This window comes from Boleophthalmus pectinirostris, unplaced genomic scaffold (assembly GCF_026225935.1).
Source record: "Boleophthalmus pectinirostris isolate CB_2022bp ecotype Guang Dong unplaced genomic scaffold, ASM2622593v1 HiC_scaffold_10, whole genome shotgun sequence".
NCBI lineage: Eukaryota > Metazoa > Chordata > Actinopteri > Gobiiformes > Gobiidae > Boleophthalmus > Boleophthalmus pectinirostris.
In genome coordinates this window covers 26,058,075-26,078,460 of record NW_026570971.1, presented here as the reverse complement: position 1 = coordinate 26,078,460, position 20,386 = coordinate 26,058,075, and the positions used below count along the sequence as shown (strand labels likewise).

At 38.8% G+C, this 20,386-nt stretch overlaps 1 protein-coding gene across 3 annotated transcripts in view; it reads left to right on the top strand.

Moving 5' to 3' along the window:
• tnika (TRAF2 and NCK interacting kinase a) overlaps positions 1-20,386 on the top strand; it is a 108,567-nt gene that overhangs the window by 65,639 nt on the left and 22,542 nt on the right. For 2 of the 3 annotated variants that reach the window (XM_055160220.1, XM_055160228.1), the window contains 13 exons: positions 6-62; positions 3,820-3,945; positions 5,184-5,294; positions 6,824-6,914; positions 8,537-8,667; positions 8,760-8,814; positions 9,509-9,587; positions 10,376-10,551; positions 13,595-13,661; positions 13,737-13,932; positions 16,891-17,007; positions 18,392-18,592; positions 18,850-19,293. In XM_055160220.1, the coding sequence (XP_055016195.1) occupies positions 6-62; positions 3,820-3,945; positions 5,184-5,294; positions 6,824-6,914; positions 8,537-8,667; positions 8,760-8,814; positions 9,509-9,587; positions 10,376-10,551; positions 13,595-13,661; positions 13,737-13,932; positions 16,891-17,007; positions 18,392-18,592; positions 18,850-19,293 (1,851 nt within the window). The remainder of the gene's footprint in view (positions 1-5; positions 63-3,819; positions 3,946-5,183; positions 5,295-6,823; positions 6,915-8,536; positions 8,668-8,759; positions 8,815-9,508; positions 9,588-10,375; positions 10,552-13,594; positions 13,662-13,736; positions 13,933-16,890; positions 17,008-18,391; positions 18,593-18,849; positions 19,294-20,386) is intronic. The other variant, XM_020922572.2, reaches the window with a different exon arrangement.

The window sequence follows — 20,386 nt, the reverse complement described above, 5'->3', positions numbered from 1 at the left end:
TTCAGGGCCGCCATGTCAAGACGGGGCAGCTGGCCGCCATCAAGGTCATGGACGTCACAGGGGTAAGTCGACTGCAGCTATTGCCAACACACACACATACTGTTGTCTCAGGGCTGCATAAATTTAACAAATACAATGTCAACGTAGTGTCAATCAGGCTTTTTACCTTTATTGCTAAGACAGTTGCTGAGTTTCAGATGACATTATGTACAATATCCGATATAGATGGCACCGTGAATATAAGCAAAATACAGATTTTTGCTGTACATTGACTTCTTTGGTTCAGTGTTTTTGAATTTACCTTTTGGAGATTTCATGACTACAGCGTACAACGTAATCAGTATGAACAACTGTGTCTTGCCCGCTTCTGAGAGTATGCCATTATCACCTTTCACAATCTGAAAACCACCAGTACATTCTTTTTGATTCGCCCATAAATCTGACTGTAAAATGGCCTGCTTGTCTCCATGAAAATTAGTTACTGTTACTGGAGTTAAGTCGAGTATGGATAAACTTATCAACTAAAAAGGTGCTAGGTGCAGTAGATCTTATTTTAATCAGTGGTGTGGTTGTTGTCTGCCCTATTTTTGCCAGAACTTTGCATATTTTAAAGTAGCGTTGAATTGTTTTGTGAAACAGGCTATCACTAAAACCATTATCATCTTTCATTTTGTTGCTCTAACTTTCTCGCGTCCACTTTGTACTCTTAATGTAATTATGAGTCACTGTGAACTCCTTTAGTTTTGTGGCGGGGTTTAAATGAGGACAGCCTCAGTGCCATATTGTAATGTTAGCAGGATATTATATGAGGACGATGAAGGCAGTGACTGTAACACAGGGACAGGGAAATCTCTGCTATATTTAGACCTCCTCCCTCTCTTTCACTTGACTTTACTCCTCGCTCTCAGCTCCTGCCAAACAATGAGACGCTACAGAAACAAGTGCCAAAAGTTAATGAATGAAACGATGCAGGGGTGAAGTCCATAAAGATATTAAAACTATGGAGGGGCTTGTGTTGTATCAGTTCCAATGCTGTGTCAATGATACTGGCGGGTTTGCTCAGATATCGGTATCGGTATTATACTGAAATTTAGCTGATGTTTGGCACCTATCTTTCTCTCTTGTGTCATTTTCAGTTTGTCCTCATTGCATCAGATTTTGAACAAACCAATGTGTATAAATGGAAACAAACGACCAATGAAGCTAAAATGTGTCTGTCTACTTACATATGCAACAAATTATTTTGTCCCAGATAAATATATTTTGTTTTTGTTATGTTAAAGGTCCCATAGTACACAAAACTGACTCTTGTGAGCTTTAAGCCATGTTAGAATGTTGTTACCTCATCAAAAACATACCTGAAGTTGTGTTTTATTTCATTCACACATTTGAATAATCCTTTATTATAAGTCTGTCACCCAACCTTGAAATGCCCTGCTCCACCGTGTGATGTCATGTAGTGGTAGTTTTCAAGTTAACAGCTACTTTTACTGTTTGTTCATTAAAGATCGCCAAATCCAAATCCAAAATACAGTTTAAAAACACAGTGTAGCTCTTCTGTATGACCACATGACATCACAAGGTGGAACAGTGTTTTCAGTCTGAGAGGAGAACTCTGCTGAAATATGCAATGTTTGTGTGTTAAAGATGTGGGAATGAAACAAAACACAACTCCAGGTGTGATGTTGATGAGCAAACAACATTATAAGATCAGTAAATAGCATAATATGGATCCTTTAAGACCCTTTTAAAATTAAATGTTACTATAATTAAACATACATTTGTGGCCATATATATAGACCTAATAAAAACAGCACTAACTTTTGTCCTCTGTCTAAGGCCCATAGTTACTTGAATAATCTGCACAACCATTTGGTAGGGCAGTGAAATGGCACTGAGGCATGTCTGATACTTACAAATTCCAATGCACTCCCTTCACTGTGGTGTTGTTTTAATGGGAAATTGCAGTAAACATTGCAGTAATCTTACAACACAACATTTCAATACATGGCTTGTATTGATGATTAAACCACAAATTGCCCCTAAATAACTCGCGTCGTGGAATGACTTCTACAAATGCCGCATCTAATGAAATAGAAATTAAATTGTGAAATAACAAAGTGTCTCCATAGCGACTTGTTTTGTGCGACTGCTTTTGGCATCGCCACAGTACCCCACTAAAACAAGGTGATTAAAAAGTAATGGTGGAGCTTTGGATAATTTAGTGTCCAGCTGTGTGCAGTTTTACACATTTAAATAAAGGAAACCTGCCAAGATTCAGCCAGGCAGAGTCATATATCCACTGACAGGGGAAGTGGATTACGACATGTGTCTCTTTATATTGGGTTGTTCTGGGTACCAAAAAAGAGGCTAGATTAATGGTTCTATATTATGCAAAATTGACTCTTGTGAGGTTTTAGTCATGTTATAGTGTTGTTACCTCATCAAAAACATACCGTACCTTTAGTTGTGTTTTCTTTCATTCACACATGTTTGAATAATGCTGCATTATTAGGCTGTCTACATCTCCAAAGCTCAAAATGTTCAGTTCCACCTTGTGATGTCATGTTATAGTCATAGTTTTGAAGTTAACAGCTAACTTTTACCTTTTTAATCAGTTGAGATTGGCAGTTCCAGGGTTGAAATCATCCAAATGATTCTAGTTTAAAAATGCAGTGGAGCACTTCCTGCATTGCTACATGACATCACAAGGTGGAACAATGTGTTTTTAGTTAGTTTTAGTTAGAACTCAGCCTAAATATGCACTTTTCAGTGTTAAACATGTGATGAGGAAACAGAACACATCAGAAAATAGTGTATATGGGCCCTTTAAAGGTCCACTATGTAACTTTTCAGTGACCTGGTTCTCAGAAATGGCTTTGTTTGAAATGCTCCACAGTAGGCATAAACCGTCATTCATTAAATTATGTATTGCTGGGTTTCTGATGACATCACAACGTCATCTAGGTCCAGTATTATTTCACACAGATGGGGGGAAGCTAAAAGTAAAATTGCTCACATAAAGAAAAATGTCATTATGTTGTTTACCTTTTGGATATTTCATAGGAAAGCACAACGTAATGAATAGGAAAAACTGCCTCTTGCCCCCCATCTGAGAGTATGACATCATCACATTCTAGAATCTGAAGACCACTGATTTATTGATCAAAAATCGGGTTCACCTCTCCATGGATCTGACCTTTAACTTTGCTTTCTACCACCACCTGCTTGTCTCCATGGACACAGACACATTTTTGTCATGTAGTCCAGGCAAAGCAATAACATCTCCATGGTGACAAGCAGGTAGTTGACCATCCACCAAAAAAGTTACATAGTGCACCTTTAACCAGGGCTAAACTGTGATGGCCAGAAGCTTTTATTAGAGTCACCAAAAAAGTACCCAGATATCTGTTTTTAAACTAATACTGAAACTGGATTCTCATTTGAACAAGTATTTTAGAATAGTCATGGTCAATTTTAGTTTTGTTACATAATACTTTACAGAGTCTTTTTAATTTTGAAGGTGGCATTGAAGTAGATATTAAGTACCGAGCCTTTTCCTTAATGGTGATATCAAGTTTAAAGTCTGTGTATCATGACAGCACTAGTTTGCACTAGTCAGTATTCTTAATGGTGAATCAGTCCCATGTGATAGATTTGGAGGAAGTTAATGAGACTGCAGGTTTACACTGACCAGTAATATGAAAATAGTCTCAAGTGTTGAGTCTGATTAGTTCCAAATAAAAATCCCCTTAAAAGTGATTGAGTTTGCAGTTTTACTTTATTATTTGTTTTAATTGTCTGTCTTTGTTTTTCCAGGAGGAGGAAGAGGAGATTAAAGCTGAGATTAACATGCTGAAGAAGTACAGTCACCATAGAAACATTGCTACATATTATGGAGCCTTCATCAAGAAGAATCCTCCAGGGATGGATGACCAGCTATGGGTATGTTTACTTATTCGATTTCTAGCTCCAGTAACACCAGCTCCAGTAACACCAGACTTACAATACTCCCTTTGGATTAAACAGCAATTCAGTTATGATGTTGAATATCAGAGTTTTAGTATAACAGTTTTAGTATTACACTTTCACATTTTTGTACATACAATATAACTGCACTGATACTGTTACTAAATAATAAATAATTAGTTGCAACCACAGACTGCGTGAAGAAGTGGACTGAAGGAGTGTGACGTCACCCATAACGTTCAGTTTCAGTCAAATGAAGCTCATCGATACTGGAAATTAAAGGGGCAAATCTGGAGTTTCATAGTAATTGTTACCACAAGTATCAAAGAGCCAGTCAGGAGCGAGGGAGGTTTAGGCTACATTTACACTGAAACGAATCACCGTATCGGAAATGATTTACGTCCAGACACGTCGTTTCTGAGTCCACAAACCTTCCCTATCCACACAGCTGTGAGCATATTTCTTTACGTTTTACAAAAACAAAATTTAAATGGATTAAATAGCATGGCTAATTTACATAAACTAACGCTCCAAAAAACAGCTTGCTATTGTGCGCTGATGCAGTTCAGCTTCTGTCAAACTAAAGGACACAACTCAGTGGATTATATGTGTTCATTCTATGACAGAGGGGTGTTCTGCTAATGGTGAGTCTGTTCTATGCCTCTATGCATTGGAGATAGTTCATGTTAAACTCTTCTGAGATTATACATCTGCAGGTCGTACACACAGACCGCATATAGGAATGGACATATATTCTAGCCTCTTAGCGTTTTGGCGGTAAATTACTTTGCAGCGCATAGACCTACATCAGCGTATCAGCATTTTCAGGTGTCCACACAGAATTTGTGGGAGCTGGTGGCACAAGATCGTTTTGTCTCTGGAGCCGTTTTCAATCAGATTAGTGTGAACGAACACTGCATCCGCAACGAAAACGACTCGAATATGTACTAGTGTGGATGGTGCCTTAGTTCATAACACTAACAATAGGAGGAGTGACCTCAGGGAAAAAAGGCGCCTCATTGGTTTATTATTAATGTTCATATCTTGATTTAGGACAAAACAGTGAAATTAATCATGTTTTTTGAGGGGCAAGTTGATGGAGCCAGAATCCTGCCCATGCTCATTTCCTGTTTGTAATCATGTAGCGTTACTTTACTTACTTTTACTTTACTTTTTTTGAATCCACATTAATCTCTTGTGTTGTTTTTGTTCAGCTGGTGATGGAGTTCTGTGGAGCAGGCTCAGTCACAGACCTGATCAAAAACACCAAAGGAAACAGTCTGAAAGAGGAGTGGACCGCCTACATCTGCAGAGAGATCCTTCGGGTGAGTCGTTTTCCATTCAAACAAACACAGCTCTCTCTGTGCTATTTCTGCGCCCATACTCTGTGACTAAGGAGAATACCTTTTACTGTGTTGACTTTATACGGCCTGCTTTAAAGTTCAAGTCAGTTTAATTTATTGCTGAGGGGGAATTCCTTTGTTAGCTCTTTATTTAATGTTAATAGCTTACTTGCCCTGATTGATTATATGTTAGACGCTCAGGGTGGACTTTTCACTGTGACATTAGTTTTAATGTACTTAGACTTAGACCAGCTTTATTGATACACAAGGGAAATTACTTGGACATAGTAGCTCACACATCACAATATAATAAAATAAGAAATAACAAGCATATAAATGGTAATAATTAAGGTAGCAAAAATAGAAAGACTGGTGTCAATTAAGGCATAATTATACAAATGTATATGTACAAGTACAAATAAAATATAGAAATATAGTAATACAAAATATACCTTGGCTATATAGAAGAGGTGGGTAAGGAGAAACAATGTCTTTGCCATCTATAACAGTAAAATGGTTTACAAGGCTTATATGGGGAAGTAAAAAATAAAAACATAAAGAAAGAAATTATGAAAAACTACAGCAGAAACAACAAATCTTACAGGATTACTACTTTGGTCATAATATCACCCAGTATTATCATCTTAGTGTGTGCAATACAGATCACTAAAAGCAATGAACAAAAAATATTCAGTGAAAAAAAACAACATTGAACTGCAGTGTAAGATAAGGCAGATCAAGTGCAGCGGGGAGAGCAAGAGGATGAATCAGATCGAGAGGGGAGGAAGCACAGAACTTGAAACAAAACAAGAGCTTCGGTTTGAGAGAAGAAATCAAAGAGGATAAAAGGAAATGGCCGCCTGTGTTCATGGCAGGGCTCTGAGCTTCTGACAAGACGCCGAGATATTGAGCGCTGTGTTTGAGGCGATTGCCCTGAGCACAAAACACAACAATAAAAGATTGTGGCGAGATAAGGAGTGGGCGAACTACACAGATTCCCCAAAAAGATTGAATTCATGGTTGTACAAGTTTCCAAAAGGCATCAGAGAGGACAAACTGCTGTGCTGGCTGTCAAGATAAAAGTCAATTTCAGATCAGAGGCAGCAGAAGAGAAGTCAGGAGGTTGGTGTAGAAATGCAAAGATACGTTTACATAGACTTTTTCTTATTGTTTAAAATTAAAGGACCTTTACTACGCTATTGTCTGATCTATTTTATAATGTTGTTTCCTCTTGACAAACATACTTGGAGTTGTATTTTCTTTCTTGAACTTGAAAACTGCCGCTTCATGACATCACAAGGTGGCACAGAACATTTTGAGGCTTGGAGTTGTAGCCAGACTAAAAATAGAGGGTTATCTATGTAAACAGTTCATTATAATTACCTTCAGCAACACCATAAGTTAGTCCAAACATACTTTGGTCTGATCTTGTATCTTTAGATCTTGTTAGTTGCAGTTTTTAATGAACACTTTGAAATATGAGTCCTAATTTGTTTTCTTTGATTTCACAGGGTCTGACTCATCTGCACCATCACAAAGTCATCCATCGAGACATCAAGGGCCAGAATGTGCTGCTGACGGAAAACGCTGAGGTCAAACTAGGTCAGAGCGAAGGCTAACAGCATTTCAAATTTATTATTAATATATTTTTTTATCTCGACAACTAAAAGGGCATGTGCACAGTGTGGGGTCTCTTTGAGCACATTGACAGCCAGTTCTCTGTCAGTAAAAGCATGGAGTTTGGAGCAGAATTCAGACTTTGGAAGAAGACATAATTTGGCAATTATTCAATGTTTTGTTTATGTTCAGGAAATTAACACTGAAAACCATTTTTATTGGTTTTTAGATTTAAAAAAGTTTTTCATTTAGTCATTCTCATGTAATTTGTTGAAAATTACATACCTAAACAGGACCATTAATGCATGTATTAATCACAAGCTCCTGCTGAGAATGTGCTGTTTAAATCCATTTCCTATTTTTTCTTGAGTTTGACTGTCAAAACATTTTTAAGACAGTGTTTGTTAACGTGCATTGTGTCACCATAGTATGCTGAACATTCCACCATAGGCAAACATGTAGAACACCCCCTAGCGTGATGTTACTGCAAAGTATGAATACCCTTGTTTGAAAGTTTACAAATTGCACGTTTTTGTTATTTTTTGCCAACTATTTGGTGTAACATTTGTGCTTTCATAAACTATTCTATTCTAATTGTTCAAAAGGTTATTTTCTATAATATCTTGTAGACCAACAGTTTCAATCCCTCCTCTACCTCACGAGTGTTCATGCATTCCTCCCTCCTTTCTGCTGAGCCCTCTCGTCCTTTTATAGCTGTAGATGCAGAAGAAGGGACTGTTTCCAAAGCCCAGTGGGGAGGGGATTATAAAGTGTCTGCTCAGTAAGGCCCACCCATATGCTCCACTGTCCACACTAAACAATGGCACACAGTACAATGTAACCTATTTTCTATAAACATCTTTGTGTGTTGTGCATTTTAGCATGGTTTAGGCTGTCACATTTGTTATTTTACTTTCTTTACACCATATTTTTATATGAAGAACATGCAAAATGTTATACTTGAACTTTCAAGTTGTCGTAGTCCCTTGCTCTTTTTAGTAGATCTCTTTTATATACCACTATATTCTGCATCATATCCACTGTAATGGGTTTTCAAACTACTTACGACACAGAAGTTTAAACTATGGCCCAGAAGCCAAATGTGGCCCACAAACACATTTTTCTTGGCTCAGATATTTTTTTAATCTCTCTACCTCAACAACATCAAATATTTATTTTGTCCTTTTGAGGATATAAGCTTGAATAAAGGACTGATGGCTCATTGTAATCTGTTATAAATATACAGATTTCAATTATTCACTGTATTGACCCCAGTATGTGGCCCTCGATCAGCTCTACGCTTTGTCTGTGTTTCGATTTGCATCCCCAGGTGAAAAAAGTTTGGACACCCCTGCCTTAAATAATTGTATTTTAACCATGTTGTATTGCAATATCCTACAATGGTTCGCCATCTTTTCTTCCGGTGACCCCCATTTCACTAATGGATACATTGTCAATTTCCAGGACTCTTATTTCACAAACTACTGTCTAACAGGGAAACATTTTTAAAATAATTGCAGAGCATAAGCTTTGAAATATTTTATTTTAAGATGATTTTATATAAAAACATCAATTTTAGTTGTTGATTAGTTCATTTTTTGTTGTAGTTGACTTTGGCGTTTCGGCACAACTGGACCGCACAGTGGGGAGGAGGAACACTTTTATAGGGACGCCATATTGGATGGCTCCAGAGGTCATAGCCTGTGACGAGAATCCAGATGCCACATATGACTTCAAGGTACCTGCCCCATCTCCCATCTCATTATCTGAAGAAAAGCTCGGCTGTTTTATCACCGCCTGTATTCACGTGCTGTTTCTGTTTCATTGCAGAGTGATTTATGGTCTCTGGGGATCACTGCATTGGAGATGGCAGAAGGAGCTCCACGTATGTAGTCAATAATTTAGCATAACATTTTTACTGTCCAAGATAGAGGAAAGAGAAGAGATTACAGGTATAGTTTTTAAAGTGCCTAGTGCATGTGTTTCAGCTAAAAATAATAATAATAAAAACAGTTACATGCGGTTTAAATTTGATTTGTATACAAAAGTGAAAAAAACTCCTAACTATACATCTTCACTAGAATCATTTGGATAATTTCAACTCTGTGTTTGCCAGTTTCTACTAAGCAAAAGGTAAAAGGTAGCTGTTAATTTGCAAACTGTCACTACATGACATCACAAGGTGGAACAGAGCATTCTGAGCTTTGGAGATGTAGATAGCCTATAATGGAGTATTATTCAAATATGTCAATGAAACAAAACACAACTCCATGTATGTTCTTTAGAAGATAACAGCATTATAACATGACTAAAAGATCACAGGAGTAGGTCAACTAAGTCTCTAACCAGTATTGCTTTGACTAATTTATGCTACTCAGCCAGACACTTAACTAACCAGAGAGCCCTGTACTTGTGTGTGTAAATTGAATACGATGTTATCAGTATTGGCAGTTGGCATTGATCAGTAACAGGGAAACTGCAGCCTGCTTTGACTTTATGCCATAACTATGTTTAGTCCAATTACATTGTCCCTCTGCACCTCTAGGCCTCTCACCTGTTAGTTTTTTTGTTTTTTTTAGCACTGTGTGAATTACATCCAATGAGAGCCCTCTTCCTCATCCCACGAAACCCCGCCCCCAGACTCAAGTCAAAGAAGTGGTGAGTTTGTTTACTGCCTGCCTATTTCCTGTATTACTCATATGATTTATGTATTTTTATTAATAAAAATATATAGTATTTATTTGTATTATTTCATTTTTATTTTATTTATCTCTTTATTTATTTTTCTCATATTAGACGTTTTATACCGAGTGACTTCACAAAATTTTTGGCCATCTTTTCACCAAAACCTGTATACTCCCCTGACGCTTATCACCTCTATAACTTTTTTTGGAAGCCCTTCAAAGTTTTCTGCTCAAGGGTTCACCTGTGTGTCTTCATGGAGATGTGAAGACTTGGGCTAAAATATTCCGCAGTATGGCATCAAACATACTGTATCTCCATGACAACCATGACACAAAATTTCAATATCTTTCCAAGCCTATTACCTGATTGACGTAAATCCCAATCTCATCATAGTTCAATTCTCACATCTTGAATCTGTGACCAGGACTGTCATGATAAATACTATATCAGACTTATAATATATTTTGGGGCTCAATATTTAGTGTAGTATTTTTATTTTTATTTTTTGTAATAGAATAAGATTTGAGTTATAGAGACTTGAAAAACTAACTTCTATGGGTAATTATTGCTTTATTCTGCTATTTATTTCATACTGTTTATTTAAAAATGGTTTAATGGGATTAACTTGCATTATTGTTATTGTGTTAGTGTCTTAAAATACTTTCAATATTATCGTTTATCTCAGTATAACTCTATAGAAGCATATCGCGCTTCAGACTTTGTTATCGTGACAGGCCTAACCGTGACTACTGTGTTTCCAGGTCAAAGAAGTTCCATTCGTTTATAGAGCACTGTTTGGTGAAGAACCACACCCAGAGGCCCAGCACCGAGCAGCTCCTGAAGCACCCGTTTATCAAGGACCTGCCCAATGAGAGGCACATCCGCATCCAGCTCAAGGACCACATCGACCGCACCAAGAAGAAGAGAGGGGAGAGAGGTGGGGCTAGTCAACACCATACACTCTTTAATACCATAGACTGTAAATATGAGACGCAGCTGGTTAATAGATGTGAGCACTGGTTGCAATCCACTTTCTACTGAAAAATGGTCATTGTCATTTTCATCTTAGAATATTCATATTAACCATTTTACATAGTGTTTTTATTGTGCAATTTTGTCCCTAAATCAGAATATGAACAGTTACTGACAAATCAGGTGCCTTTTCCCCCCTGAGATTGATTTCCGTTACTGATTGGCTCTCTTTGGTTGCTATGAGCACACTCATTTTTCAAATACTTATTTCCAAATATGGAACTTATTTTGAAACTAGCCATGTTGGCTTTGTATGACTGCATCTGAACTCTATGTGTGAGGTCCCTCAGTCCACTTCCATATACAGTCTATGGCCAATACTTACCCAGACAGCAGACCAGGGGCCGTTTTAAACTAAGACTGCAACACAAACAACTAAAATTTAAAGGTGAACTGTATAACTTTTCTACTGGGCATCTGCCATCTGCTTGACTCCATGGAGATGTTGTCTTTTTGTCTGGAATGTCCTGGGATGGCATTAAACATATCCATCCTGCATTTAATCAATAGCATGGCTTTTTATTGATTTAAAAACACGCATTCTTACTGTGAGTGGGCTCGCCTCTCCACAGTTCTGACATCTGACACTTGACCCTATTGCGTGACCTGCTGTCTCCACAAAGATAACTGAGTATAATGCCATTTTGTGGAACATTCCAGGCAACATCTCCAGGAGAGAAACTGGTAATGGACCCTCTACCAAAAAAGTTACACAGTGCACCTTTAAATGGTAAAAATTAGCTGATTGCAAATGCTGCTCTTTTTTGAGGGGTTTCAGAATGATCACAACTCAGGATTTTTGCCATAGCGATTGACAATTTTAAACAAACTGTTATATTTTTGGAAATGTTCTTATAATGGGAGGGCTGTTACATCTGTTCCTTCTGTAGACAATTTAATACATCTGACTTGCCAGTTCAGAGAAAGGAGAACTACACCGTTGAATATAGATCAAAATAATGGTCTAAACTAAGCCATTGAGCTCTCAGTACACACATATGCCATAACTGCAAATGGACACTTTGAAAATCAACCCTGAAGATATACAGCTGCAAATCTGTGAAAAATCGCTCACACAAAACGTCTCGATGGCCTAAGATTTATTCAGGCAGAAACTACAGCTTTCTTTCTCCCCATAACCCACACACTGTGCATTATAGTGGAGAAACTGTCAAACTGCCATATTAGCCGCTTGAGCAAACTCCATCTCGCTTGGTGGAAGTCACGATGGTTTCTGTCATTGCAAAGACTAGAGGCGTACAACTGTCACATATAGGACACTTGGTTTTGAATGTTGGCTTCAAAACTGTAAGGTGGGGCTGCACAATCTTGAGGGAAAAAATACACTTGCGATCTATGTTTAAAAAGTAAAATTCAGTTTGGAGTGAACATTGTTAACAACGCCAAGAGAATTAAAAGGCTGATCTATGTTATAATGTTGTTTTCTCATCAAAAACATATCTTGAGCCATCACGTCTGTTATGGTGGTTTCACATCAAAACTGTACACAGCAACTTGACAAACCTGATGTGAGGTGCAGTAATTTCATTAGTGAGATGCACGTTGATTGTGTTATGATAGCACTCTGAAGGGGGAGGGATTTAGAGCACAGAGCAAAGGGAAGGAAGACTCAGAAACGTATGAAACCTGTTTAGACATGTAATATTTTCAATACAATAAAAAGTAGCATGGTGATCTAAATGCTTTATGTGTCATATAGGCGTGAAAAAGCCCCTCTTTAACATCCAAGAGAAAACGGATATGTACAAATACAAGAATAGTATGGATTTCAGAGCATGTTTGAGGTCCAACAAGATTTTTCTATAAAGAGAGGATATTTTGTTGAAGAAGAATATGGCAGAGAGAGTTCAAAGCACATTATAGTCACCTTATTAAACACATTTTAATTCATGTTTATGTCACCATTCATAACTCTATAGAAACTGTGAAAGATGTGGAGATGCTGTTTATAAACATAGGTGAGAAAATGGAAGTTATGTGTTTTTTAATTTCTAAATGGGGTGATAAACATATTTTAATACCCTTCAAATACTTTGCCTACTCTGTTAAAGGTACACAAGGCTAGTTTACTAGTAGAGTCTTTCTGGTATTGCTTTTTTCTGTAATGTTTCACAGTATGGCGTTAAACTTTTTTATTTTGCATTTATGAATTATATGCATTTCTATACAGTAGCTCAAAAATAACATGGAAAATTTGCATTCATACTGTGAGCAGTGTCACTCCATAGATCTGACATGTTAATTGGTCTTGCGGCATCACAGGTTTGTCTCTGTGGAGATTGAATAGGTTTAAAACCATAATATGCATATGCAAAACAATAACTTTTCCATGGAGACAAGCATGTGCAAGGTGACAAACCCATCACCTGAAATCCCATAGTGCACCTTTAAGAGTATATAAAACCCACACATTTTATAGAACAAATTTGTCTTTGTTTTTGTTGTATTTCCATTATAGAACACAAAGCAATACATAAATGCAATGTGATGATGTATGTTATAATGTTGTTTCCTCATCACAAAGAAACCTGGAGTTGTCTTTTGTATCATTCACACATATTTAACACATAAATCTTGCATATTTAGACTGTGTGTTCTTCTCCACCTTGTGATGTCACGTGGTAATACAGGAAGCTCTCCGCTGTGCACTTTCACTAGAATCATTTGGGTGATTTCCCAATCTGCGCTGAACTAAACTGAAAGATTGCTGTTCATTTGAAGACTACTGCTTCATGGCATCACAAGGTGGAACAGAGCATTTTGAGCGTTGGAGATGTGGGCAGAGTAATAATAATTTCGTACTCAAGCATGTGCGATTGAAAGAAAAAGACACAACTCCGTAGTATAGGACCTTTAAGTATTGATTTTCACTTTTGACCTGCCTAAAATACAGCCCCATTGACTTTTATTGTTTTTTGTTTCTTCAGATGAAACAGAATACGAATACAGCGGTAGTGAAGAAGAAGATGAAGACAGAGATATGGGAGAACCAAGGTCAGTGGACTCACAAATAACCCCAAATGCTCCACTGTTGTTTCAGATAACTTGAACTATAAATTTTGTTTGTAGCTCCATCATCAATATCCCCGGTGAGTCGACCCTGAGGCGGGATTTCCTGCGCCTACAGCTGGCCAATAAGAGATCAGAGGCCCAGAGACGACAGCAGCTAGAACAACAGCAAAATGAAGAGCACAAGAGACTACTGCTGGCCGAGAGGCAGAAACGCATAGAGGAGCAGAAGGAGCAGAGGAGGAGGCTGGAAGAGGTAACTTAAAGGGCACATTTATGCTGTCTTCTGATCTATGTTATAATGTTGTTTCCATCAAGAACAGACCTAGAGCTGTGTTTTGTTTCATTCAAGCATGTAAAACACACAAACCCTGCATTTTTCTTTTCTCAAACAGAAAATGCTCTGTTTCACCTTGTAAGGTTATATGGTAATACAGAAAGTGCTCCAAATGTATCTTTAAACATCTTACACCTTTTCTAGAATAAGTTGGATAATTTCAGCCCTGGAATTGACAAATCTGGTGGTGTCCTATTTATGTAAGATTATCAGTATCGATAGTCATATAAGTAGTTGGAGTGCTTTTCACGCATATACGCCACATTCAGATTTGACCAAACTGAGACTAAACCTGGAACTAGGCCAGGACTAAACCAACTCTCAAGTGTTTTGCAATAAAAAATTAAAAACACATGTAATTGAATAAATTAAAGTTTATACCATACTGAGGAGCATTCCAGGCAAAGCAATAACATTTTCATGAGAAGCAGGCGATAGATCCTGCAGCAAAAAAGTTACATAATGTGCCTTTAAGACATCACCTGCTTAAAATCTGTTGAAGAGTGTTCGTGCAGGTTTGTGTTTGTGTCTGTGAATGCCCAAATGGGAAAAGCAGAGAATTCTCCCTCATTTCAGAGAACACGCCAGAGGCGGGACACAACTCCAGGTTTAGCAAAAAGCCTTTCTCCAAAGTGCAAGTCTGGTTTCAGGCATTTAAAATACCAACAGCAATCTTTTATAGTCATCTTTATTTAGAAATCCATCTGGTACAAATTTGATATAAAAATAACTTTTATTACATCAGTTTGATTTGCATACTACTCATAATAAGTCTGGAGAGATTACAGTAGTGACAACAGTACAAAAGATTTTTCTAAAATACGCAAATATGTTTTTTTTTAATCTAATGGGCCAATTATGGCTATAAACTTAGCCTCAGTGTCTGTTCATTTAAAACTATGGGTGTCATGATTACATACATTACAAATACATATGTACACAATTACAAGAACTGCTATCAAATTTATTCTTAAGTAAATATAATGGTCAAAGTGCTAGTTTTTAACATTATTTAGGCCACACTTTTAGACAAATCGTCATCAATCAAACCACATATTCTCTGAGCTCTGGCCAATTTTGATATAGCAAGTAGCGGATGTGGCTTAGACTAGAACAATCGGACTTGTACAGTAACAAAAAATATCAGTAACAGTATTTGTTATTAGTAACTTTCTTCCCTCACATAGTTTCAATCTTTCTTTGCTGTACTGATTCAAAGTACCATGCAGAGTTCCTTCTCAGTCCTCTGTGTCCTCTACTGTAATTAATCACTTTCTTTTCCTCTTTGGGACTGGAGCGAGCAGACAGTTACACATACACTCACAGTGCCTCCCCAGTGCCTGTGTCTCCGTTCCAGAGAGCAGGCTTAGTCCAGGAAATCCTCTGCCCAAAACCAGGCCCCTCTCTGGGCTGCCAACAGGGTGAGCCTCCCCTAAGCACTGATAAGTACCATGACTCAAGTCCGCTAACACGACCGCTCCACTCACGGCTAAGTGGCTGTGTGACCAAAGGCATTTAATGGACAGTGTTTAGTGCGATCATGATGGAGTCTTGCTTTTATACATGCATACATACATACATGCATACATGCATACATACATACATGCATACATACATACATACATACATGCATACATGCATGCATACATACATATATATATATACATACATGCATACATACATATATACATATATGCATACATGCATACATACATATATGCATACATGCATACATACATATATGCATACATACATACATACATACATGCATACATACATACATGCATACATACATACATGCATACATACATACATACATACATATATACATACATACATGCATACATACATATATGCATACATGCATACATACATATATGCATACATGCATACATACATACATACATGCATACATACATACATACATGCATACATATATACATACATACATGCATACATACATACATACATACATACATGCATACATACATGCATACATACATGCATACATGCATACATACATGCATACATACATACATACATACACACAACTACTACCGTAAGTTTAAATATTTTTGGACATGGACATAAATGGACATCTCTTACACTGTAACAGCATTGTAAATGCAGGGTAGAAAAAGTTGAGGTTAGGCATTAAATTAGTTGGATAATGCTTTTATTACATAGTACCTCATGTGGCAGGTACATTGTTTGAAGGGTACAGTTTGATGAACAATGATACACTACATCTCTATGACTCGTACTAGTACTTCATAACATCATTGTGCAAAATTGACATTTTAGAGCTTTTAACCATATTATAATTGTCTTTTCTCACCATGTACTCAACTGAAATTGTGTTTGGAGTGATTTGTGCATGTTTGAGCAATCTTTAATCTTTCACTTTCAAGATTCCATATTGCTTATTACTTAGTCCTCCAATTTAATTTTCTTAATTTTAAATTCCTTTATTTCTTACTATGCGTAAGATTCAGCAGTGTTGCGTAGAAAAGAAAAAAATGCTTCTCGCTAGCTTGATCTGCCGCTCTCCATCGGAGGTACCGACAGCTGCATGATTCTTGTTTTGTAATGCGATGTCAACTCCCATTGGGCTCTGCTGTTTTCTAACATGGAAGTCAGCGGACTTGTTTCTTTTTAGATGAATATTGTAAATTAAATTATGCAAATGATAATATATGATATAAGATATAAGATATGATATAACAATGATCAGTATAGCAGGCACAAGCACAGTAGGCCTTCTTTAAATCTCAATATCATTAAGATATCATAAGACAAACCTATATAACAAACCTATATTCTGTCAACACAAATGAGTATAATGATACAAAGGATAATTTCTGTGTTTGTCTATAGCAACAACAGCGAGAGCGCGGGCTGCGAAAACAACAGGAGAGAGAACAGAAGAGACGATTAGAAGAACTGGAGCAGCTCCGTCGAGAGGAGGAGAGGAGGCACGCCGAGAGAGAGCAGGTCTGTGCTGTACTGTACTCCCTATATGCACGTGATCAGAGCACTCTATTTCTTATAGCTGGGTTTCAGGATATAACCCTGTAATATTTAATACAGATGGGGGCAGCTAAAATCAATATAGATTTTGTTGCTGTAATACAACATCTGTGAATTTAGCTTTTGAATATTTAATGCCGAAGTACAACATATAGGGAACACTGGCTCTTGCCCCCGTCAGAGAGTAAGCCGTCATAACTCTCTCAAATATGTAAAATACCAATAAGGACTATTCTTTCTACACTACTTGGGCTGTGTAACTAATTTGAATTGAATCAAGGTCCAGTCATTTCAAATCGTCATTGATCCATGTGGTTTAGTGCAGAGTTCAGATTTGACTGTTTTTTTGTGTGGTTGTGTTATTCAGTGTCTGCCTTGTTTAGGTTAATGAAATTCATATTGAAATACTGTCCCTTAACCCTCTGCTTAAGGGATTTCTGCTCTACAACTGCCACTTTTGTATTGTTTATCATTCTTTTAAACATGTTTTAGATCTATGAACAATACTATAACATTCTACTGATAACTACAGCTAGGAATCATTGCTCCCACTTTGAGATGTGCCTTTTCTGGTACATTTGTCTGTCTGTTTACATCTTTTCAGCTGTATTGTATCTTTTTTCAACTTTCTTCTCTTTGACTCCTATTAAAATGTTCTTTCCTAAATTACTGCCTGTTTCACTCTTTCTTTCTTTCTCTCCGTCTCTCTCTCTTCGCTGACATGCTGCTCAGGAGTATATCCGTAGACAGTTGGAGGAAGAGCAAAGGCAGTTAGAGATTCTTCAACAACAGCTTCTGCAGGAACAAGCTTTACTGCTGGTAACCTGACCAAACCCAGCCCTCTATCTGTGCCTGTGCTGTGAACCCCCATCACTGCTGCATGTTCTTAAGTGGCCCTTTAAACATATAAAGTAAATAAAATGTGGCAATTGGTCATTATTCATAGCTATTAGCAGTAGTAGGCCAGTTTCTTGCTCAGTGTTATTACTTGGGCAGCTTGAATAGATGACCTTTCATTCCAGTAACAACAAACTTTAACAACATGCACAGTACTCAACAGCTAGTATTGTGTATGGTAATTTAGTTATTTTACCCCGAAACACCATTCACTTCACCATACCTCTGTCCCCACTTTGTACCTCCCCTGCTTTATACCTTTATACCTCTATACCTGTATCTGCCCCTTTCTGTACCTGTTCAGTACCTCCCACTCTGTATGTACCCTCTCTGAATGTACTTCCTCTCTGTATGAACTCCCTCTCTGTATGTACTCCCACTCTGTATGAACCCTCTCTGTATGTATCTCTCTGTGTGCACTGTAGCCCCTCTCACTGTGAGTGTGTTTTAGGAGTACAAGCGTAAGCAGATCGAGGAGCAGCGTCAGGCCGAGCGTCTGCAGAGGCAGCTGCAGCAGGAGAGGGCCTACCTCGTGTCACTACAGCAGCAACAACAACAACAACAACAGGAAGGGAGACAGGTGGACAAGAGACAGCTTTACCACTACAAGGATGTGCCCAACCCTAATGACAAGCCCGCCTGGGCCAAAGAGGTATGCCTGAGTGCCCACTCATTTTTATTTTCTTTGTACCCAAAAATGTTTAATGGACTCCAAATCTCTGCTTTGTAAGTCTGCTTGGTTTATTGGTGTGAATTTTTTTGCAGGTAAAAGCAGGAGGCTAGTGCTATAATTTCTTTTTTAGAAAAAACCCTTAAAACTGAGCTACAATGCATACACACCTTTAGTGTAATTTAATCATGTTCTTTTGTTGAGTTGTTTGTTCACACTGTTATGACTCTGACTTGTAGGTCCAGAAACCACAGCTTGGTAACCCTCCCCACTCCAAGCTTCAGCATCACCACTCCTTCGACCAGCCTCCTCCTCAATCTGCACCACAGGGGCATGCCCCGAGGCGCAGAGCCTCCGAGGGCCCATGGCCCATCCCCAGTATCCACATATCAACAGAGGCCTTAGACTCAGGGCTAAAGCAGGAGATCAGCCAGCAGCTCAAACAGTTAAGAGCCCAAAGAGTCAATCAGAAGGAGCAGAGCCCAGGGCACACAGAGGAGCCACACAAGCCCCCAGGACAGAGGCACAATAAGGGACCCAGTAAGAACCAGAGAGAGCACCCTAAACGGGGCTCTGCAGAGCCCCCCAGCAGAGACAAGCCCAGAGACAGGCCTGTGTCTGCCCCTGAGGGCCCCAAGAGCCCTGGACCCTCCTCCAAACCTGCTCCCGCTCAGGTCAAACTGGTTAGTGCCTGTCCTCAGAACAGAATAAACGCACCCTCCAGCCGAGTAGATGTAGACTGTAGTGATGAGCCTTCTAGCTCCAAGGGGCACAAAAAGGTCTCCCCACTGATCTTACCCCAGTCACGAGCCAGATCCCAGTCTCCCTGCCGCCGAGTAGATAATAGTATGGGCGTGGGTGTGAATGACATGAGAAGGCTTTCTCAGGTTGAATGTTCTATGCCCTCTAATGCCCCACGACGGGGCTCCGTACCTCACTGCTTCAAAAGTAATCTCCTGCAGGTTCCCGGTAGCAGTAAGTTCTTCTTCCCTCCTGATGGTATGAAAGGCAGTTCTTCTCTGATAGACCTCTCAGCCTCTGCCCCTGCTGATCTAATGAAGCAGGTCCTGTCTAAGAACCATTCTGCTGAGTGTCTGCAGAGGCGCTCCCATAGCCCCTCCCCCCTGAACTCCCCCTCCTCCCCCTTTTTCTCCAGCACTGACTCCCTGTCCTCTGCCTTCTCTCCCGACTATGACACCCTGATACAGTGTCACCCTCACCATCTTTCCCATAGTGCCCTTCCTCAGAACAGAATAAATGCACCCTCCAGCCGAGTAGATGTAGACTGTACTGATGAGCCTTTCGGTTCCCCGGGGCCCAAAAAAACACACTCCGGTGCACAGGTCTTACCCCAGTCACAAGCCAGATCCCAATCTATGTTCCATCTTGTAGAGTTTAGTAGGGATGTGAGAGTGAATGACAAAAGGAAGCATTCTCTAGTTGAATGTTCTATGCCCTCTAATGCCCCACGACAGGGCTCCTCACCTCACTGCTTCAAAAGAATTTTCTTGAAGGTTCCCAGTAACAGTAACTTGTTCTCCCATCCTGATGGTATGAAAGGCAGTTCTTCTCTGATAGACCTCTCAGCCTCTGCTGCTCTACTGAAGCAGGCCCTGTCTGAGAACCATTCTGTGAATGATGTAAGGAGGCATTCTCTAGTTGAATATTTTATGCCCCCTAATGCCCCACGACGGAGCTCCTCACCTCATTGAGGCACTCCTGTACCCCCCTCCCCCCTCCCCCTACCACTCTAATCATTCAAAAACAATGTTTGTA